The 24,564-nt window shown below is 27.3% G+C and overlaps 1 protein-coding gene across 1 annotated transcript; it reads left to right on the forward strand.

Annotated features, from left to right (window-relative positions):
- The first annotated feature begins 38 nt into the window (after positions 1-38).
- On the forward strand, positions 39-24,564 carry LOC142333179 (uncharacterized). The gene is made up of 7 exons (XM_075380128.1): positions 39-69; positions 2,356-2,564; positions 5,011-5,077; positions 7,283-7,377; positions 12,188-12,263; positions 16,825-16,877; positions 21,820-24,564. Exons 2-7 carry the CDS (start codon positions 2,446-2,448, stop codon positions 23,210-23,212), a joined length of 1,803 nt encoding a protein of 600 aa, XP_075236243.1. The 5' UTR covers positions 39-69; positions 2,356-2,445; the 3' UTR covers positions 23,213-24,564.

Below are 24,564 nucleotides of genomic sequence, written 5' to 3' on the forward strand. Positions count from 1 at the left end.
TACTTTTAAAACGATATATATCGAAAGATAAAACAATCGATAAATTAAAAATGTCAACTTTTTACGGTGGTAATAATGTATTATTCGATAATTTTAATTTTAAGTTTTATTTATTAATAGTATATATATGCTAAGTATATGCTGTTAAGTACTATAGTATTAGTATAAGCTTTTGGTTTATGTTTTATAGTTAAGGCTAATGACTACTGTCAATTAATGCGATATTTACTACTAGGTTAGGTTTTAGGTTTTATTGACAAACATTCGTGTAATGAACCAACTAAACTGTCTAAAAATTATTATTATTTTTTTAATTTTCGAGTTGCAAATTCAATATGTGCTCTTTAAAATTTCTAATTGTTTTCGATACTTTTAGAGAGATGATTTACTTTCCTTATTATTTAAAATTTTGCCTATTAATTTATATGGGAAACACGATTATATTTATTTGGACACAATTCATAAAAATGTTTACCCTTAGATAAAAATAAACCTGACTGAACATGATTTAATGGTTTCATTAACTTCGTTTCCAGATTATAAACGTAAAAATTAGGCCCTCAAGATTCTAATTGAAAAAATTTCTTTATATAATTTGCTAGTGCAGGATGTTTTCTTACTGTAGTGTTGTAATTATTATCAAAATTCATATCGTATTTCATTAAGTTTGATTTAATAAAAAATCATACTAATTATTATAGAATCGTTTGTTTTTGTTCAACATGTATATGTTGCTTTGAAGTTTTCAATGTTCTATATATTATGAAATTCCTACCCAATTTCTAAAATTTAATTCCCCCTTTAGAAGAATTTTCGTACTGTTTATGCTTTATAATTTGCCTAATTTTCATCCAAAAAAACCCCATCTCTTACATCATCAGATAATTTTATGGGGTGAACTTATTCTCTGGTGGGAGTCATCAGTAAATATCATTGACATTTTTGTTTATACTTGTATTATTAATCTGGTTCCAAATTTTTATCTCTTCATATTAGATTTTTTTTTTTTGATTGATGAATTAATTCACCTCAGAAGCTTACAGAGAAGCTTGTTCTTGGGAATATGTTAATGGAATTTTGTAGCATATGTAAACTGCCATGCCTGACCGGAATTCAAACCTGAAACCCCTGGATGTATGTCAGTATGATAAACATATTGATACTCAATATACCTCATAATTATAAAACAGTAGCAAAATCACCTACAGTGACAGAAAATAGATAGTACAATATGTATTTCATACAAAATTATCAATATTTTCACAGCTGAATGTTACATGTTTCTTTTATAATTACAAATAATCTAAAATAGATGCACATGGTAACCACAATGTATGATTATAAAACCTGCACTTATGCACACAATAGCCCAAGATAAATCAAACTGCATTGATTGTAACATTATATTTGACATTCTGAGCATTAAATTCAAATCAGAATTACCATTTGCTGATCAAGTAATAGAAACATAAATGCAGATTTTATACCTAATACAGAGTCAACGCATATGAATAATATAAATTTTACTACAGACAAAATTTGACAAAAATTTATCAGGTAAATAAAGGTAAAACAAATAGTTATATATAATAAGAAAAACATTTTTTTTATCCCACTTAAAGTTTTTTAATACCATACTTTTGCAGGATTTCAGCTGAAATTTGGGGTAAATACATAATAAAATTATGTCTGATGTCAGAAAGAGGTGATTGATTTATTGTTTACTATATTTTAAAATATTTTTTTAATGGTTATGATGTATATAAAACATGTGAGGTATAAGATCAATCTTGCTTAAGAGAGTTGCTTACTCTCTTAAGAGTAATAATAATCTCATTACATTGATTTCCAGTGTTGTTAATTGACAAAAGGGTACTTGGCAGAATAAGTTTTATCTGTATATTAACAGGAAGAACAAAGATAAACCTTTTTTTCTTTGATTAATTAATTTATCACCGAAGCTTTGAAAGCTTTTATGTGGGAATATTGTAGCATATGGAAATTGCCGTGCCAGACATTCAAACCCAAGACCCCTAATGAAAGGTCAGAATGCTATCTCTCTACCCCAGAGATTGGCTGTCACTTATCACAGCTTACATGGGTATTTTTACTTTAGAATGGCTATGATATCTTTGCCTTTAACCATTGTGGTTGCAGCAATTAACGGTATACCCCTTTAGGATTTTATTATTATGTCATCATTCTCCTTTCTTTCTGATTCCCTACTGCTTGGCGGCCTTTCCTTAGGCTTTTGCTAGTAGTATATAAAATAGCCTCTGTTGTATCCTACATTTATATTGTTAATATGAATAACATAAAATTACTAATCATTTCATGGATGCATGTATTTTTCAGTGTACATTATGATCAGTGTCTTTTTAAAAAGAGAAAGATTAGAAAGTAAGTTAGCTTTAAGCTAAATTTGTTATAATTGTTGAAAAAAACATGGATGAAATGGAAATTGATGAATCTAATAAGGATAAAGAAAGTATGGATAGTAATCTAAGTGGTAAAATACGCAGTAAAAAACATTATATCATTGCTAAAAGTAAAGGAAATGAAAAGTACGTATACTTTTATTGGTGTAAGTAATGCACTTATAATTATTAGATTATTAGCTGATTTTAGTAATAACATTGTAAGATAATGGCTGAATAGACTGTAATATTTAATTCACCATTTTAAATTATGTAGTAACAAAATGATGGGATAAATAATAAAATTGACAATATTATAAACTGTTCAATTTCCATGAACACTTAAGTAAAATTAGTATGATTTTAATCAAATTATTGAAAATTTTAATAATAATTTCTTTTTAAATACTAAAGCAATTGAAAATTTAGTTTTAGATTGCTTTTTACCGCCTAATTCTGTTCAAACTATCCTTTTATGAAATGTGTGGGTACTTACAAATTAATGCTACCGCAGCTACAGCTTTATTTAAAAACAATCGGATTTCGGTGGAAAATGGGCCGATATAGAGTTTAACATAGATTCAAAACAGTCTCTTTATTAATTTTAATAAATGGTTATTTATTTATTTTATAAATATATAACCAAACTTAACCTACGCTTGCTTTGCTCGCTAACCTTGACTAATTAACAGGAGTGTTTTGATTATTTAAATAATAAATAATTGCAATAATTACTGAATTTATTAAATAAATACTCAAAAAATTACAGTGTTAATTAGTCAAGGTTAGCGAGCGAAGCGAGCGTAGGTTAAGTTTGGTTAAATTATATTTATAAAATAAATAAATATAAATAACCATTTATTAAAATTAATAAAGAGACTGTTCATTTTCCACTGAAATCCGATTAACTACTTTGTTTTTAAATAAAGCTGTAGCTGCGGTTGCGTTAATGCGTAAGTACCAATGTGTACATGATGGTATAACAATTTTTAAATCTCAATTGTATCTTTTCTTTAGACACTCATGAAATTGAATTACCTGTTTGAAACTTAATACAGTATGATCCTTCCACAATGTAGCTATCTGGAAACTACTGTTATGTTCTAGGCTAACCACAGTAATTCAAAGCTAAAGTGAAATCTTAACAATTAAGTTTACATTGTTACATAGTTAAAATATTACCCAATGTTAAGTTAAAAATGAGAATATTATGGGATAAAATAAAATGTAGAAAAGTATACAATATTGAAATTGTATTGTACAGAATTTAAATTTTTGTAGCTGAATTTCATTTTTACATTGATTTTCTTTTAAAACAGTAATTTACATTCTTTTAAGCAGCTTAATTGAAAAAACAGTACTGTAGTAACTGATTTGAATTCAAAATACCGTTAAATAATTTACAGTGCTACTTTATTAGAACATACTAGATGAACACACCATATCTGAAGATAAGGGAAAAGATTAAGTTTACATAAATTTTTGATGTCATTATTTTATGTTTTTGTCTACCTATTTGTACAGTACAGCTGTGTGTAATTTAACGGAGCTAAAATGTTTTAGTATATTTATTTATTCTGTTCAGTTTTATTATACAACGTTAAAATAAGTTCCTATATACCTACTAAAAAAAAATTTTACATGTGATAGTTTTTTTTGGGAGGGACATAGGAAATCCATAGGAAAACTGATGCATACGGTTTTTTGGGACTCACAAGGCTCAGTACTGGAACATTATGAGGAAAGGAGCATGGCAATAGACAGTGCGCGTTACAGTGTGATGCTTACTGCCAAGCTGAAGCCTGCAATTTGAAGCAAACGCCGAGGACTGCTGTTGAAAGGTGTTGTGTTATTGCACGACAATGCCCGTCCACATACTGCTGCCCACACTGCTAAAACGCTCCAGAAATCCAACTTTGAAGTACTGGCTCATCCTCCATATAGTCCTGATCTTGCCCTATCTGACTACCACTTGTTTGGTCCACTCATAGAGGCATTAAGGGCCGTCGATTTACCTCAGACAAAACAGTGAAAGAAGCGGTGCATTCCTGGATCACAGCTCAACCAAAAACCTTCTATTATGAGGGCGTCAGGAAGCTTGTGCAACAATGGACCAAGTGCGTTGAAATGCAAAGGGACTATGTTGAAAAATGATGTTCCTATTTGTATTGCAATAAAATTTATAACTACATTGCAGATAATAATTGACTTTCCCTCGCACCTACCTTTCTTTATATTACAAATTATACCTATTGGCTGGATTAATGGTTAACTTCATTTATTATTGACCCAGTTTTTATCAGATCAATTCTTTTGATGCTACAGGTTTCTATTTCAAAACTGATTAATTTGCAACTACAGTAAACCTGAAGGATTTTAGTGTTTAGTTTTACAAAAACTGGATTGTTAGTTCTCACTTATCAGTACTATCTCAAGATGTTTGGGGCAAGTATTAAAAAAAAAAACAAAATCATCAAAATACTTTACAACTTGTGTGATAATTCTAAACAATTTTTAATAATTTCACAAATTTTAACTTTATTAATAGCATTTGGGAATAAATTATTTATATTTTTTTTTTATATTCATGCAGAAAGTTCCATGAAAAGAAAGGAAATGAAATGTATCAAAATACAGCAGAAGTATTAAATGATGAAAAGGTGAGTAATATAATATTAGCATTTAGTGCGCGCGTGTGTGTATGTATGTATATATGCATGTGTGTGTGTGTGTGTGTGCGTGCCTTTTAATTATTTTAAAGGAAAATGTCTATAATAGAGTGAAATAGCAGAGGTTAACAGATAACTAGTCAAAGAATAAAAAGAAAACTATACATGATTCTTTACTATTATTATGAAGCAAATTATTTAACTTCAAATTAATCAGTGGTACTGCAGTACCACTATGTCACTAGTAATCTCCCTTTGAGTGTCAATGGGTAGAGATTAGGAAGAGATAAAATTAGACAGTGAATTATGTACAAAACTTCTACATTTTTTTTTCAGTTTGAAACCTCTTGGTAACTTATTTAATTTCTAAGGTACATTAAAGTTCTATTTTCAGGTCCTAATATGGGCATGCATGTCCTATATGGTTAAGTTAGTTTATGCTTATAGCTGAGTATTTTATCTTAGACATTTGAGCTTAAAAAAACTAAATTATTTTTCTTTGAAATTCATTTTAGCAGGGAAAATGTTTTTAATTAAACTGTAAATCACATTGTAGAGGTTTTTGTCATTATACAGATAATGACAAAAACAGCGTATTTAATGTTATATTGATAAGAAATTTTTCAGGAAATGTATAATATATTCCATAATAACGGGGTTCAATTAGTCGGTGCACTATCAGGCCATAGGTAGAATTAATATAAATTTATTTTTTTTTTAAATTCATTTACATATTTGTTGTAGAAATTCAATTTAAAATACATTGCTTTGTATTGTCATTTTGCTATTTTCCTTTAGTGAAAGGAAATCTGAAAATAGAATAAATCTTAAACTTTGTTATGTCCATTGTTTTAGAATTAAACACCATACCTTTTTACACCATTTTTCTCATCTTAAATAGATATTTGAAATAATACTGTTTTCACAATGGGTAAAAACTGTTTAAAATTTTTGAATTGCTTTGCTTTGAAAACACCAAAAGAGCTCAATTTCATCTTTACAAGGTCATAAGGTTGAATTATTAATCCATAAAATATTCTGAAACTTTTATATATGATGAATATAAATTAAAAATTAAAAATAAAGATAAATAAAAAGAAACCTACATATATATCTTTTTTAATATTCATATTACTTCTCTTTACTTTAAATTATATTTTTAATTTTATTAAAATTAACCACCCAGTACAGATTATTGAAATAAGACAAATCTTACCTTAATTTTGCAATGAAATTACTTTTGCTGGATCCTGAATCCTCAGTTGCTAGGAACCTCAGCTGTTTATATGCCTACTAAAACTCAACATACTGTACTGAAATATGTTTTGTGTTTACAGCATAGTTTCATGAGACTTAAAATGAAAAAAATTCCATATGATTCTTAAAAATCATATAAAATATTCCAAAACAATTGAACTTAAAAAATAATTACTGTTCTATAGAAATCCTTTAGATGTATGATTAATTATACCAATATATGAATAATTGTAAGGCTATTTTTTTAATCTCTGGGACCATCATTAGGTATTACTTCAGAAGATGAGGTGAATGACAAGTAGTGTGTGAAAATGCCATGCCTGACTGGGATTTGTACCTCTGGATGAAAGGCCGAGATGCTACCAGTCGTGCCACAGAGGATGGCATGTGTAATTAGTGTTGGAAAAATGCATTACCAATAATGTTAGTGTTTGGTGATTGATGATATTTAACTTTGGAATGTTGGGTGTTTTTTTAATATATGAATTATGTCATATATTATTTCATAATGTCCTGTCTAAACTCAATTGATAATTCTTATATGTGTTTTAGTTAAGAAGATGTGTTTTAGTTATGTTTACATTTTTCTTCGGTTGTATATCAGATATTTAATTAATTCAGATCTCACTTCAAATTAATGAGGGGATAATTTTTTTGCCAAAATCATGAGAATTTCAAATTAGTGGAGTTCACTAATTATTGATCTTTTAATGTACTTTATATCCTTCAATTTCCAAAATACTATTCAATTTATTATTTCAGATGTTTCAGAATCATCAACAAGAAAATAGAGTTTAATATTTTTATTATAACACCTAAAATAGGCTATTATTTATTATATCAATAAATAATTACATGTCTAAGATAATTAACAAAATTAATTAAATTAATATAAAAGAAATTAAGTTAATTAACATCTTTATGCTGTATTCTTTTCAGAAAACAGGAATAATTTTACGAATTAAAACATTCAACAATGATAGTAAAAAAAATAAGCCAGAAAATATGGAAATGGACAATACACCATTAATTCAGTAAGTATTAAAAATAAAAATATTAAACATTTCATGAAGAAGCTAACATATACCGGTTTTTTGGGATGTTTCAGGGATTCTTTAGAACTGCTAAATGATAAAAGAGAATTGATGATGTACATTAATAGTAAGGTAAACAAGGCAAAGCTTGACGTAGCTGCGTTAATAGAAATTTTAACCTCGAAAAAATTTACTACAAATAAATTACTTAAATGGATTCCAATAAAAATATGTACAATAAAATTGTGCCTTAGAGGACATTAGTTAATTAACTGTTTAATTTGTTAATTAACAAATTAAGGAAGAAGTTTAAGTTTATCATGAATAGCAGGTTTATCTTTAATTGCAAGTAAAAATAAAAAGCACCAGTAGATAGCTGAGGAAATTTTGCATAAAAAGCTTGTGGGTACTTTTTTCTATGAGCAAAACTAAGGACGGTAGCGAATTTTACAATAAGCATCAAATTTAGGTATCATAAGTCGAGCGTGTGCGATAAGTAAACTTCCATAACTCTGTTCTTATTAGAGATAAAAAAAAAATTCAAAATGGTACAGATTCATAAGACCAAGGCGATAAATTAGTCAAATTTTCAAAGTATTTTTAATTTCTGGTTGCCTGTTAATTCGGATCTACTGTGAAAATTTGCAAGTTGTTGATAAAAGAGCTATACAAATTACAAAAAAATGAAAAAGTCAATATAGCATTCTGTTCTTGAAAGTACTACCTACTCATTTGTTACGGGATATCTCGATGTCTTATTTAATAGTTTATTTATCAACTGTTGAAAACTGCATTTTTAAAAAAGCGTGTTTGGGTACCTCAGTTATTGTTCAAAACCAGTCATTATTAATTTTGTTTTCTCAAATATGAAAATATTTTAATTGCTATTTGTAAGGTAAAACATATACTTAAGGGACAGTGGTGGTGTTTCAAAAACTTTATTTTTTCAGAGTTTTAGGAAGTAAATATTAGTGTACTTCATTAACAGATGAGAACGACATTGTAAACATATTGTTATATAATATTAATAAAAATAGATGTTTTTATGCAACTTCATAGATGTATGTAAATTTATCAGTATTTAACCTTAGATTTGATTAATTTTGCAAATTTTTTACTGTTGGTGGAAAAAACTTGTTTTTTAAAAAAAATATCTATTTTGACAATAGTTTGTTGATTTTTTATCTTACAAAAAAATAAATATCCTCAGTTGAAAACTAAGACAATTTTGCTTAAAAAAGCTCCTGAACACTTTTTCTACAAGCAAAATTTAGATAAATTATTAATTTATACAGTCTTACTGTATATAAGAATGTAACCAGTTTCCAAGCTGTTCTACCATAGTGTGATTTTGGTGCTTATTGTAAAATTAAAGTATAAGACAACTGGTTGTTTTGCAATTGATTGCTCTAATTCCTTAGAAAAATTATAAAGGAATCTATTCTCTAGAATATTACATTAATCTTCTAAATCATTATTTGACTTGCTCTTAAAATGAACCTGAAGTAATAATGATTTTTCATCTGTAAACTTGTCTTGGGAAGTAAAAAATAAAAATTATCCGAAATATTGTAGGTCATCTAAAAAAAATCATTCACTTCATTAAAAAAAGAAGCAATATAATCAGGATCATCTGCCATTGTGGAAGTGAGAAGGCATAAACAATAAATTAACGGTATATAAATGATACTACTAAAAAGAAAACTTAATATTACAAAATATAATAGCATAGTTTATATTATTTCACCTATAGAGGCATGTAAAGAAAAAAAAAATTATTTGATGTCAATACAAGTTTAACAGATGATTCATACCAAGCTGAAGATCAAATAAACTGCGAGTAACAAGTGTTTCCGTTAGATTATAAAATCATATGTTTCAGGAATAGGAAAGGTTTGGAGCACGCCAACAAAGAAATTGAACAGAACATCATATTTATGATGTATTACTCTCTTGGACCACTCTGCTTGCACGTGCGATTACTCTACATTGCACCACAATTTTACAAATTCCTGAAAAGTTTAAGTAAATATACACTTGTCAGCCTAATAACTAACCCTTAATCACTAGTCATTTTATTTGTTACCAAGTATAAAATTTACCTAAATACACCTTAGACGAGATTAACAGTCAAAGTATATAGTCTTTTAAATTCTGTTATATAAGTACATTTATATATATAAAATAAATATGTATATTTTTTGTATGGTACATGTGAATGTTTGATTTATGTTCATCCAAAATTGATTACATGATGTCTGAAATAATATTTACTTGTTTTTGCCAGTGCAGAGGTTTTAAAAAGTTTTTACGAAAGACCACTAGATGGCACTATTGAGTGTGACATTACTATTGTTGTAAAATTGGACCTTTTTTATCATTACAACAGAGGCAGCTCAGAAATCAGCTGAATAGTTTCTTTATAGTGAGTTTTTAAAAAAAACATTTTTGTGAAAAATTGGAAATTCACATGAAGGTTTTCGTGGGATAATTTTTTACGATTTTAGTAAGAGCCTAACTCAACAGCAATGCCTCGAATCGCTTCATGCAATTTTTGGTAATGAATCACCATCAGAAAAGACTATTTACAATTTGTTTGGAGAATTTCATTGTGGTCATGCTTCCATCAGCGATGAAGTTTGTGAAGATTGAGAAAACTTGGTTGTTATTTCAAAATATATTGATGCTGTGCACAACATGATTGAAGAGGATCGGTGTGTGACTTACTGTGAGATAGAGGCATCCTTAGGCATATCAAAGAGTACAGTACATTTGATTGTACATGAACATTTTACTCTGAAAAATATCTCTTCCCAATGGATTCCGCATAATTTAACAGAAGATCAAAAACAGGCTCATGTCAACTGGTGTAAGGAAATGCTCAAAAAATTCATCCAAGTAAATGCAAAATATGTATACAGCATCATAACAGGAGATGAAACTTAGATATATTTGTACGAGCCAGAAACTAAGCAACAATTAACTGTTTGGTTGTTTCAAGTTGAACGAATCCAACAAAACTGGTTCATTTGTGATAAACTTTCAAGAAAATGGTTGCTTGTTTTTTCGGATATAATGAATATGTAGCAACCATTGCTTTAGAGGATCGAAGAACAGTTAATGCTTTATGATATACGCCAATTTGTTTACCAGAAGTCAACAATGAAATCAGGAAAAACAACCGAATACATCGCATCATTCTTTATCATGACAGTGCCAGCTCTCACACAGCACATCAAACAATTGATTATTTGACGGAGAAAAACATTGAATGTCTTATTCCATAACGACCTGATTTACCACCTGATTTATCGCATAACGACTTCTTTTTGTTCTCAAATGTCAGACAAAAAAAAATGCATGGACAGCGATTTTCATCACTTCAAGAAGCTGTTGAATTCTTCCAAAACCATGTTCTTGAGATACCCACTTCAGAATCGAAAAAATGTTTCAATAATTGGTTCGAATGCATGCAAAAGTATATAAATCTTAAAGGCGATTATTTTGAGAAACAATTAAACGATTTGTACGATAAATTTTTTTTTCTTTTATTGTTCTTATAAAAACTTAAATGGCCCTTTTATGTTTCATTTTTTTTCACTTAGTTATCTTTTCCTAAACTTTAAAAGTACTTTTAGATAAAATAAAAACGCTGTCCTAAGCTTTCACCTTTTTCAGAATTTCTATCTGAATCCTCTATTTACTAGTGTTGTTATAAAAATTAGTGAAAAACATTATTTTATATAATAAAAAACTTTTTTTGTGAATTAAAGTGGGGGAAAAATTGTGAAGCATAAATTATTACATTTAAATATTAAATATCATCATTAGCAATGTCTCTCTTACTGAATTGCACTGTATAAAATAATTTTTTTTTACAAACATTAATTTTTAATGTTACATTAGATGCCTCAGTGTCTCTAGTAGCTGAGACGTATATAAGATCAGTTTAAAAAGTTCTTGATGTTTTTAAATACTGTACTATATAAAGTAATAGGATTGCTCAGTAGGTGATGTTATGTAGTTGTATCTTCATGATTTATCTACTATTGGTTCCTATCATCATACTATGGTTATTTATTAAACTGTACTGTTTATTTTCATTAGTGTGAAATGTATTTTGTGTTATTTCATATACATAATATTTGTTAGTAATGATTCATCGTTTTAAGTAAAAACTGGGGAAAACATTTATAGATACTCATGAAATAATAAAACAAATTTATGGTAATTAAAACAAGAGCGATTCATGGTGTTATAATTAATTTAAGCTATTTCATCCATTAACAGATGATGACTGTTGGTTAGAATTTTCCTCGGTGTCATGTCACAACATTCGCATTGCACATGTTCTTGAAATTATGTGTTGCAATTTTGATTTGATAGTTTAAGAAATAGGAAAACAATGCTATATTTTGGCAGAGTCATGACATGACGATCTTATAAAAATTATAAATGCATTGAATAGTTTTATAAAGTTTTTCCAATGACATTTGTGTACACCAACTCATTGTTTCATTTGCAAATTCTCTTTAATTTTTCTTTAATACAATTTATCAGTTGTAAAAACTAAATAGATTAGTCATTAAAAGTTAATTGGTATTTAGGGAGGTAAATATTTTTCTACACATTGAATGCATAATAAGACATTATTTGTTTCTCTAATGATTAGGAATATAGTATTAATTCATTAGTTCAAATAAATTAATACATTTTAAAATTATTGCTTTTTATTTATATATTAGTAAAATTGTGAATTTTTTTCTTATTTATTTAAATACATATTTGTTGATTATATTTTTTTTTATAGAAAACCTGAAAACAGTGATGAAACAAATGTTATTGATAACATTGCAGACTGTTTAGAATTAAAGTGTGAAGTACAGGTTAGTTACATAATTTATTTATTATAATAAGTCTAAATTGTATATCAATATTAAATATATTTTGTATAGATTATAATAAAAAAAGTAATGTTTTTCCACATAATTTTTTTTTTTTTCAAAAAAATTTCAAAAAATGTATTAGATTTTAGTGATTAAAACCCTAACATATCAAGAATTAGAAGGAAAAAAAACATTGAATTGCAGCTTCAATAAATATAATTTATATTCTATTTTGAGGTAAGTTTTTTAATTTATACAAAATGATAAATATTTTTGCTGCATAAATGTGTTAGTGAACAAGATATAATTTATTACATAAATTATAACAAATTAAAAATCTCACAACTGAAAAAAATGTAAAAAAAAAATTAATTTCATGAACTTTATCAAAAATATTTAAAAATAAATGTTGAAAATAAAGTTCCTATAGACAATTTTTTTGTAAACAATTTCTTCAAAATTTATCATTTAAACAAGTAAAGACTATTGAAATTTAACTTTGATAAATGTCTGTTTCCATCTGTTATCCAAAACAATATACAGTTTTTCTTACCATAAAAATATATTTCTTACTATTAGTGGTTTATGTATATATTTCTTGTACTTTTCTATATATTATGCTATTGTTGCTTATTTTAAAAAAAATTGTTTGCCAATTTATTTCAATAATTTGTCCAATGATTGCCATGTCTCATTTTGGCTAACCCAAAAGGAGAGTTGTTTTCATTGTAGATATCTATTCTGGCTGTCTCACAAGCTTCACACACAGAAAGCTAATGATGGGATTGGCACCTTATTGCATTAAAGCATACAGAATTTTCATTTTGGGTTTATCCTCTTAGGCTTTTCTATTTTTTTCTGTCTCTAGGAATTTCCATAGTCTGGTAGTATTATATATAACTGTTTTCTTTGGAAATTAAAGCTGTTATGTAAATGTTTGTGAAAAATGAGAATATTAAAATATAAAAATATATCAAAATAAAAATTTTCTTTATGAATCAAAAAAATGTAAAACTAAAGAATATTAAAAAATGAAAAGTACTTGTTATAAAATGCATCTTCATGGCTATTTACTTAACATTTCTGAATATTTGAGTTTATAAAAAATAAATTATAATTTATAATAGAAAGAGAACTGTGTGGAATGTTGGCCTAACCAACATGTCTCGCCCAAAAATCATTTTTATTTTATTTTATATTACCTTGTTTCACATGTTAAATTTTTCAGCCTGTTTACTACTATTGTATATAAATTCTTACTATTTTTTGATATAAATAATTAGAGAAAATGTATCAGAAATAATACCCAATTTATAATTTTAGTTATTGTCTTTTTCACTATGTCTAGAAAATTCTAACACTTTCCTGTTACTGATTAAACTCTACTATTTGATAGGATTCGTTGTGAAAATTTAGTGACAGCAACAGTAATCCTATTATTTTTGCCGTTACAGGTATTATAAAACAGTTTCACTTAATTACTGATAAGAAATATTTTTAAGAATAAAATTAAATAAAAACTTTAATTAATACAATGTGAAAACAGAGAAATTAGTTTTTGCATTATTATTTTCAAAACATTGTCATATAACTCAAAATATATGATAGAAATAAATAACATTTATTGTTAAAAATATCTTCATTTGCTATTGATGGTATTCACCAGTGTACATAAAAAATAGATGTAACTGAAATAAAGTGTCTCAAGTTTTTGACCATTGCATTTCGAAATCAATTATGTGTTCAAAAGTCAACAGTTTGCTGCTCTTATGGTAAATGGATACCGGTGTTCTTTGATGGTTGGGTTTCAATTAACTACACATCTCAGGAATGGTCAACCTGAGACTATACAAGACTACACTTCATTAACATTCTTATATATCATCCTCATTCATCCTCTGACATAATACCTTACGGTGGTTCCAGAGGCTAAACAGAAAAAGAAAAGAAAGGGTAAACGAATGGAAGAATGGTGATGAAAAAAAGAAGAATTTACATTAAAGCAGCTAGGAACCTCAACTACCTGTTAAAACACTGCTTATATTCCTGCTAAAGCAGAGGAACTCGCACATTAAAGCTATTTCATTTTCATGATGAAGCAACTGTTTTTAGATGGCTTAGATTCCCATCATTTCTAATTGAAATTACTTCTCTGTTTACAACATTTTTAACATCTCTTATTTTTAATTGGAATTATATACATACCAAAATATTCTACTTAAAACACGTACTCCAGGGCAAAAAGTTACTATATTTACTGGATGCTAAAATAAAATTAAAAAAAATATCCATGTACTGAAATTTAATTTCAGTAATTGTAAATATATGTAACATAATTAGTTCTGAATTATACGAGTCATTAATTTTTTTTTATATAATCTCTCAATAAAGTTATGGAATATTGTAACTGCATTACCAGAGAAGTACATGATAATTTTTTAAATATTTTTTCATAATTTATCAAAGGTTTTCAAAAAAATTGGAACACTAAATAATACGACAAAAAAATAATAAGTTTTAGCGTTTCAAGTTATTTTTAATATAACATTTTTCAAAGTGAGTTTTTTCTTTTTTGATGCGTACTACAACAACAATTATTATTTTTGTTTGAAGCCTACTATTAAATGATATAATGATCGGAAATTTCTAAAATTTTAATTTAAATAATAATATTTTCAAGTTACTTTTAAAACAAATTATTTTAGATAATATCAAAAACATTAAAATAAAAAGTTGTTGAGATTGAGTTTGCTGTTAAATAATACTTAATTATAAAAATTGGGCTTGCAATGTTTTTTATAAATTGTTGATACTTTGGCTTGTACTGTTGAATCATCTTATAATAATAAAACTTGTTTCCTCATCATAACTGTTAACAAAATTAAATAAAGATATATTAAGAGCTTATTTAAGCTGTTTATTTGATAATAGAAACTTAATTTCATGTCTGTTTTGTTTTTAATTATCCTACACTTTTTCAAATCTCTCATATTGTTAAAAAAATAATCTTAAAAAAAATATATACAAAAGGTTAAAATAATACTTTTTCAATTAGTCTTTGGTTTTTAGAAGTTGGCAGCAAATAAAAACAATTACTGTAGCTGAAAATGTATTAAAAGTATTTTGTTGGTTGATAACTTGTTAATTAGTATTAAGCAAATTTCAACTATTAGTTGATTGGCACTGATTAGATTTTGTAAACATTCCTATAGTAAATGACAATATTGCCTACACTATAATACGAGGATGTTGATAACTTGTTAATTAGTATTAAGGAAATTTCAACTATTAGCTGGTTAGCACTAATTAAATTTTGTAAACATTCCTACAGTAACATGACAATATTGTCTATACTATATTACGAGGATATGTCTGCAATCAGTCAGAATATTCTGTGATTTTAGTTTCATAAGGTTAATGTTATTGATTAAGAATGTCAGAAATAAGATATAATATTTTGATGAGATAGGTTAGTAATGATAAAAGTGAGTATCATCATTTAATAATCTGTACATGACTCAAATGTATAAAACATATAATGATGACATCATTATTTACTATTTGTGAAATAATGTACCACAGACCTACTGTCTCTTTAAAGGTTTATGAATTGGTAACAACACTTTCAAATGCTGTTCATTCTGTAAAGTTCTGAACAACTTACTAATCTTTACTATTATATAGGCAAGTTCTGTGGATGTCCAGGACACTAGACCCTCTGGCAAATTGGGAATGGTGAGCAAAGCGAGCTCTGCAGCCTTAGGGTAGGCCCCTTGGCCCTGTGAGACCTCAAGGAGCCCTTGAATTGGCTCTGGGATTCACCTGGACTGACTTGACTCTTGAGGGTCCCCAGTTCTGTCTGGGGACAGCCAGATCTAATCTAGCCAAAACAGGGTCCCCTGTTCTGGCTAGATGGGCTGGCTAGTACTTTATAATTTTGTATTTCACTAAAAAACATTAAAATTGAAAAATTCAAAAGTAGTTTTTTTTTAATTTAAAATAAATGCCTGTTAAAAATATTGCCTACATGTAAAACCATGTTCATTGTGAAATTTAACAACAAAACTATCAAAATTACCTCCTCTAAAAAATGAAAAAAAAATCATTAAATTGATTAATTTGGTAGAGAATAAGTCATGAATGAATAAGCCTTATTCTTCATCAGATTGTTCAAAAGTTTAAAAATCAACTAAGGCTTGTATACCCCCTCTACAAAAACCAGTTTAATTAAAAACCTCCTCCTTTTTTTTTTAATTGGTTAAAAATTTTCACAACTGAAAATGAAAACTTTAATTCTTTGTTCTCAAAAGTTGTGATCGTCTAGCTTAGTAGTACCCTTTTGAGGGTACTTTCTTACATTAAAAAATTAAAATTAACAGATCTATTATTTACTAGAATAAAATGTATTTCGTCTATTCATTGTGCTGTTAGCATAAAATTAAAATTAACCTCAAAATTGATTTGCGTTGCTTACAAAAAAAATCAAACATTTATTATATTTTTATAATAATGGTTTAGATATATGTATCATTAAGTATATATTTATTTGTTTTTTTTTCAGCTAGATATGTCTCCTGTGATTTTAAATACAAATGAAATTGGCGAGGAAGAAGAGTATGTTATATTTTAATTAATAAATAACTGTTTATTTCCTTATGTTTTATTATTTTAAAATCTTTACTTGTTTTGTTATGTAATTTAATTTACCATAGAAGTGTATGGTAAATATATGGCTAATGTCCCTGTTAGTACTTACCATATGCCTATGGGAAGTATGACTTATGTGTAAAAGTATAGTACAGAAATTCAAAATATATGAAAAATCCTCCTGTTAAATAGGATTTGAACTAATAATCATCTCCATTAATGGCATCTCTTCCATTCATAGAGATTCTTCCAAAGATGTTAGTGGAATGCCGACCTTTTTATTAGTTTATACTTTATTTTCATTGGTTTTAATCAGTTTTCTTTTGTTTTTTAAGCACTATTTTGAAGTATAAAAGTCGATAAATACTGTTGAAATCTATTTTTGTTAAGATAAATCATAAAAATTGACAGTTATAAGTTATACAATTTAAATAAATGTCTCTAAAAAATCATATCAAAGTAAGTAGTGTTAAATCATTTTTTTTTTCAAATTACTAGAAAACAAAATAAACCATGCTCAAATAACATCTAAAAGAGTGTTAAGATACTTCCACGCACTTAAAATTTGTCCTTACCATAATTTTTAGGAGATCAAACTATTTTTATCCAGGATGGAAGTATAAAATTAAAGGTCAGCAGTCGTTTACCAATTTAGTTATAAGCTGCTAGATTTTGATTTACCTATACACATTAAAGATCCTACTAAGAAGAGATCTGTGCTTCTTTAACTCTATTTAAAACAACGGTATCGCTTAGTTTGACAAAAAAGTAATTTTTAGGGTCACACAAAATTAAAAAAAAAATAAATTACAGAAATTACATTTTTCTGTTACATAACTTGTAACCTGATAAAATTGTAGATTTTAAAATTTCAGTTATTTGGTGTTGTTTACATAAAGCACTTTTTTCTGTGACTTACACTTAATTAAAAAAAAAAAAAAAAAAAAATGATATAAATGCAATATTAATTTGATTTTATACAAATTATTCTTTAACTTATTTATTAAAGTGAAATAAAAAGAAGAAATAGCCCATTAATTAACACCAAAAAAACATTATGATTTTTACTATTACGTGATTCATATTCAACATTACTCTTAATTTTCTGATTACCATAATTTTTTCTTTCAATTTTGTCACAAAAAAACAAACATTGAGTTGTATATAAAATATACTAAAATGATTTCTAAAAATGTAAATAAACAATATAATTACAAAAATAATAAATATAGACACAAAATACTAATGTTTTGTAATTTTGAAAGGAATTTGAAAGGGCTGGTTTTCTTTAGAAACATTTTGTGTGGGTGTTCCAAAAACTTAACGGTAATGTGCTATATCTTATATAAAGTGGAAACAAGTACAGTTGTGAAAATAAATATGATGTTAAATCAAGCGTTACAAATAACATTAAAATGTTATTGGTATGACCACAATTCTAATGTTTCAGCTCTGATGTATACCAATATTCAGGTTAAGAAAAACCTTTTGTTGTCCTTAGAATTGTGTGTTACAGGAATATCTAGTTGAACTACAAATCATTAAACAAAATTCCTACAGGTGGATGAATTTTTTTTTCCTAATGTGTACATTGTAATCTATTAGTAGTAAATTATAAGCAACCCCACCACGGCCCAATGATATTTTTGAAGTGTATTCTTGTACAGACTCAGGCTAACCTGAAATTGAAATAAAAAACTTTAAAAATATGAAGTAGAAATGTAAAATATCAATGAAATATAAAGAGTATCTCTGATTTTATTCAATTAACTCTTTATTTTAGGAGTCTGGCTAAAAAGATTTTAATGGGTTAACGTCACGTGCTGCACAATCCAGGAATGGATTTGGAATTCCTGAGCATGTGTACTTAAACTGCTGTATAATCTAAGAATGCAAAATACATCTTTTGCAACATGCATTTATGATGCATCATTTTGCTTCCATTTTGTGTAAAAATAAAAGTTTTAAGTAAGATGGGCACCTTTGTTTTGGGAGGACATTTTACAGAGTTGTTGCAGTTCTCTCACAGATAGATTGCCCTTACTCACTATTCATTCCCTTTTGTTATACTTTATTTCTTCTTATTCCATTTAGTTTTTATGGATGATTTAAGTTAGACACCTACTAGGTCTATGCCGAGGTCATGGAAAGCTGTGATGCTTCCTCTACTTGGTGTTATCCACAGTTGCTAGTGGATCTATCTTAAATGGTACTCAATAATGTTAATGGTTGAAGTACTTTTGTGTAAAACTGGATATCCTAATATTTTTCTTAATTTTAAGATGAAATATAATATTTAAAGTTAAATTAAATTTATGTTTCTAATGAAATAAAGTAAATAAAATTTCAGAGAAATGCCTATAATGAGGTATACTGCATTTCATTGTATGCTACCTAAACTTTTGTACTGTCCTGGCTGTACAAAAAGTGTAATTCCTTGTGCAGTTATAATTTGTTTTATTTTAATTTCACTACTGTTGTATTTTTTAATACCATTATGATATACGCACTATTTGTACTCTTTGCTGAAGTGAAACATGATAATTTCTGTTAAAAAGCAATATAAGTGTTTATATGTGTTTATATTTCTTAAAAATGATTTAATTTTGTATAGTATGTTATGTTGTGTAGTATATTTGTTAAAAATAAGAAATTAACTTACCCAATCATCTATCTTATATTCATGGTTTTTAGTTATCTGTTTAAAAAAAATTCATCTATTGACAAATTGACAAAGCTAAGGACAAAGGCTATTGATAAAGCTAATTGACGATACAATTAACTAAACGGACAACAGTTTCAAACTTAAATCAATTTTTCAGGTACACCTTAACAACAAATGTTGAAAATGTGTCAATTTATTTTTTCGTGTTTGATAAACTCAAACACGAAAAGAAACTCCTCAGGAGTTTCTTGAGTATGCTATCTTTGATAATTTTTTCAACTCATCTAATGTATATGGATTTTTCTAGAAAATACTGTTTTTCAGATGAAATCGCAAATAAAAATCTGGGATTTGGATATTCAGGGAATGTGGGAAACATAACCTATGATAAGTTACATAACCTCTGTAAAAGTCAAGCTATATCGGCATTGTTGCTAATATGATTATTGCCAACTATGCCATATATAATGTGTATAATATGCATTATATAATGTTGTCAGATATTCACAGTTTGGCAATCATATTGAGAGATAGCACACACAAAAAATTTTACAAATACAGTCTATTACTCTTAAATAATTTACAGTATACAATAGCAATTCAAATTAAATACAAAATTAATTTAATAACAACTGAATTATAAATACCAAAATACTATTCTGAATTGCTAAAACTTTGTAATAACTAACTAACAGAAACTAATACTGACAAATCTACAATTCATACAACTCACTTTATGCAAGTATTATTCAGTTTTACTGTTTACAAAAGAACTATCCTACATTTTATAAATGAGTAGAATAATGTCATTTTCACTCTGTTCACAAATAACTCACCGAACAGTTTCTTGTTTTCAACCACTGTCCAAAATGGAATATTCATGACGCACTCTTCTTTCTCTTGTTTGTTACCAAACATTTACTCCAAGAGCTCCTGCAGACTGAACCGAACTTGAACTTGTAACTGTCACTCTGCTCGTCCCTGGCAGTATTTATAACTTTCGACATGCATTTCTAGTACCCAATCCGTCCTTTTGATTGCTCAAACAATAATTTTAATTGTCCGCACTTTCATTACTTTCTATAAGTCCTTTTCCAGAAAGAATCTCTTTGTCATTCTTCCAGATTCTTCTTTCTTCATTTTCACTCTCTTCTTTTTGAAAGCTATCCATTACCATATATATATATATATATATAATGCTTATAATATGTATTATATGATAGTATTGCTTATAATGGCATCTTGCTATAACCACTATTTTCATGTATCAAGTTTCTAACATGGCTATAACATTTTTTTAATAATTTTTTGATAATATTTATTAGTTAATGGCTGTGTTAAAAAAGAAAGTCTTCAATATTTATTTCTCACTGATTTTAAGGAAATGCAAAGGTTTTATTTTTGAAAATATTAGTATCTTCTAAATTCATATAACATTGATTTGACTTTTAATTTTGAAATATGAAATTATGTTTCACAACCTCTCGAATGAAATGTCTGAATCATCTATAACATTGAAGTCATTTGTTACAGGTTCTCCAAGATGAATCTTGTAAAAATATATACCAGCCACTATTTAAATCTGATGCAGGTGTAATTTTTTTTAATAATTCATATGAACAACATAAAGAGAAAGTGTGTTGAAAAATTTCTAAGTGACTTTCTAAGAGAATTGAGAATGCCACAGTAACTAATGTTTTTTGTGAAGTGTCATCATGTAACACTGATTAATTACTTCAACAGCTATAGCACAGATTTTGTTTAACTAAGTCCAGTCATTAAACCAAAAAATAGTAGATTTATTTATAGTATTGCACAACAGGAGAATAATTTGTAAAATAATTCCTAATACCATTAGACTACTAAAAAATTATAAGAATTATATATTACATGATCTTAATGTGTACCTTCAATGATGCATTTGAATCAAATATGCATTTTGCTTTGTACAATCATTTTGCATGACAGGATATGTTATGTCTTAATTTTGAGTTTTGTGATTATGAGTTTTTTTGCTGAAATATGAATGTATTTTTCCTGTGTTAGAAAGAATATCCTTCAGGGTTCTGAAGTTGAAATGTAACTGTTATAAATTTTTTATTAAATGTAATAAGATTAGCAATTAAAAATAAGACCTCAAAACATGAGTTTTCAGATTTGAATGTATTTATTCTCTAATTATTTTAATTTAAATAAATAAAAATTTGTAATTATGTTTATTTTTTATAATTTCTTTTGTTTCAGTAATGATGGTGATGAACATGATAATGAAGAAGACGATGATGATGATGACGATGAAAATCAGAATGCTGATTTAGGTCAGTTAAAATGTAATCGCTGTGAGAAATCATTTACAACAGTACGTTCATTGCGTAGACATTTAGCATTATTCAAACAACAAGCACCATTTCCTTGTCAGCAATGCCATAAAGCATTTATGCATGCTGATGTATTGGCTGAACATTGTCGTATACATGCTGGTGAACGGCAGTATAAGTGTAAAGAATGTACGAAATCATTCGATACAGAAGAAGAATTAAAATATCATAAAATTGATCATAAAGAAAATCGATATTATACGTGTTCTATATGCGGTTTAGAATTTACAAGGAAAAAACATTATCGAAATCATGAAAGATCTCATTTTGATAATGAATTTGAATGTAAAATTTGTTTGCGTATTTTTGTCAGTAAAGATAAATATAATCGACATCGTCGATCGCATGCAGAATATACATTCAAATGTGAACAGTGCAACAAGAAATTTTTTTCACAAAAAACTTATGAAATTCACATTGCTACACATAGTGGCGAAAAACCATATAAATGTGAATATTGTGAAAAATCTTTCGTATGCGAAGAATATTATAGAACTCATTTAAATTCACATATAATAGATAATGATTACAAGTGTAGTCTTTGTGAAAAACAATATAAAAATAAATTAACGTACACAAGACATATTAAATCACATTTTTCATGCGAAATATTCACGTGCGATATATGTTCAAAAGAGTTTAAAACTAAAGATAAATACAAATTACATTTAATAAGTCACAAAGATGTACAACCATTTAATTGTGAAATATGTGGTAAAGGTTTTCCACAACGTGGTATGTTAAAAACACATGTAAGTCAACGACATAGCGATATGAATTTTAAATGCGATGTTTGTGGAAAATCATATGCTACTAAAGCAACATTAAAAAGACATTTATTAACGCATGAAGATATAAAACCACATCATTGTGATCAGTGTGATAAATATTTTGTACAATCTACTCAATTAAAACGTCATATATTAGCTCATCATATGGGTATGAAACCTCATGTTTGTAATAAATGCGATAAAGGTTTTAATACAGAAGATGGATTAAAATCTCACAGTAAAAAATGTCCGAGTAATAATTTTGATTGTATTTATTGTAAAAAATCATTTAAAATTGAAGCAAATTTAATATCCCATTTACAAACACATAACGATTTACTTGGGCATCCTCAAGTAGATGAAGATGGAGATGATGATGACGATGATGAAGATGAGTACGATAACGATGATAATATTGATAATGATGAAAATAAAAATGAATTTTACAAAAAAGACTGTGAAGATGAATCATCTGTAACAGTAACATAACTAATTAATATATTTATGCTTAAAAAATAAATGTTATATTATCTTATGTTAATATTAATAATAATGTTATATTAGGAATGATTATATCTTATTTTTTGTTATGTAAAACATATTAAAAAAAAACTTTATTATAAATTGTGAAACTTTAAATATGACAGTTTAATTGGACCATGAAAATGATTCAGAAAATCATAATTAAGAACTATATTTCATTTTTAATGTAATTTGATGTAATAGGATTCTGTTCTACATTATTTTGGGTATTAAAAAAACGGAGCTAGACAAAGGATTTTAAAATAAGGATTACAGTTTATACTTACATAATAATTATTATTAAAAGAAAGTCAAATATTAAGTTGCACATATATCCAAGAGTTAACTTTGTTTACAATTTCAAAGTTTGTTAAAGTTGTACAGCATGAAGTTTCTTTGCAATCTGTAAAAAAGTGCAGTCACATTTCTGATATTGTTTTCATCATCTTGAGTAATATTGGGATTTTGAAAGGTCATGTAAAGAGGCCTAGGTATGGAAATTACTAATCATTAGATCTGAAGTACAGAATGTGTATTCTCACATCTTTCACTTGAATTGTTGTGACATAACCTCTGTACTGCTTCCGTGACACAAGTGGTAGTGTCTCGGCCTTTCTTCCGGAGGTGCCGGGTTCGAATCCTGGTCAGGCATGGCATTTTCACATGCTACAAATCATTCATCTCATCCTCTGAAGCAATACCTAATGGTGTCTCCTGGAGATTAAATAAAAAACCCCTGTAAAGTCTATCATATATAGTTTAGGATTTTCTTGTAAAAACATTTCTTTTCTCAGTTTTCCTTACCGTTGATCTTTAATCGCATATCTGAGCCTCTTTAGCATGTAACTGAATGCTGCTACATTAATCATATCACTCTTGATGATGAATACATTTTCCTCAACACCTTAATTTTTAAAAAAACTGTAAACTTTTTGGTGTGTTTTAAAACATGGCGAATGATAATGTTTATACCCAAGTGAAAGTGTTTTTTTATTTCTGGTGAAAGTAATGAACCCAGTACTTATCTCCTCTTATGTTGTTTACAGCAAAAGATTTATTTTCTCTTGTGATTATCTGTAAATAAGATAGTTGTCTAAAACTTTGTCTCTTGTACTGATACAACAATAAACAAAGTACCCAGCACTTTTTAAAAGCTTTTATTTAATTTGTTTTAGGAATAATCAAATCTTGCAACTGCTATATCTTTTGATCTATCGTATGAAAATCAATGAAATTTGTTACACGAATGTAACTTTGATGACAGTACCTTTGTTTAACTAATATTAATATTAACATTAATAAAAAAGGAAACAAATTAG

This window comes from Lycorma delicatula, chromosome 12, assembly GCF_047948215.1.
Source record: "Lycorma delicatula isolate Av1 chromosome 12, ASM4794821v1, whole genome shotgun sequence".
NCBI lineage: Eukaryota > Metazoa > Arthropoda > Insecta > Hemiptera > Fulgoridae > Lycorma > Lycorma delicatula.

Bases quoted from the DNA above. Each gene is read 5' to 3' on its own strand.
- LOC142333179 (XM_075380128.1), top strand. From the start codon at position 2,446: ATGGATGAAATGGAAATTGATGAATCTAATAAGGATAAAGAAAGTATG. The intron at 5,078-7,282 runs GTGAGTAATATA...TATTCTTTTCAG, and splicing joins AAGTATTAAATGATGAAAAG to AAAACAGGAATAATTTTACG. The intron at 12,264-16,824 runs GTTAGTTACATA...TTTTTTTTTCAG, and splicing joins AATTAAAGTGTGAAGTACAG to CTAGATATGTCTCCTGTGAT.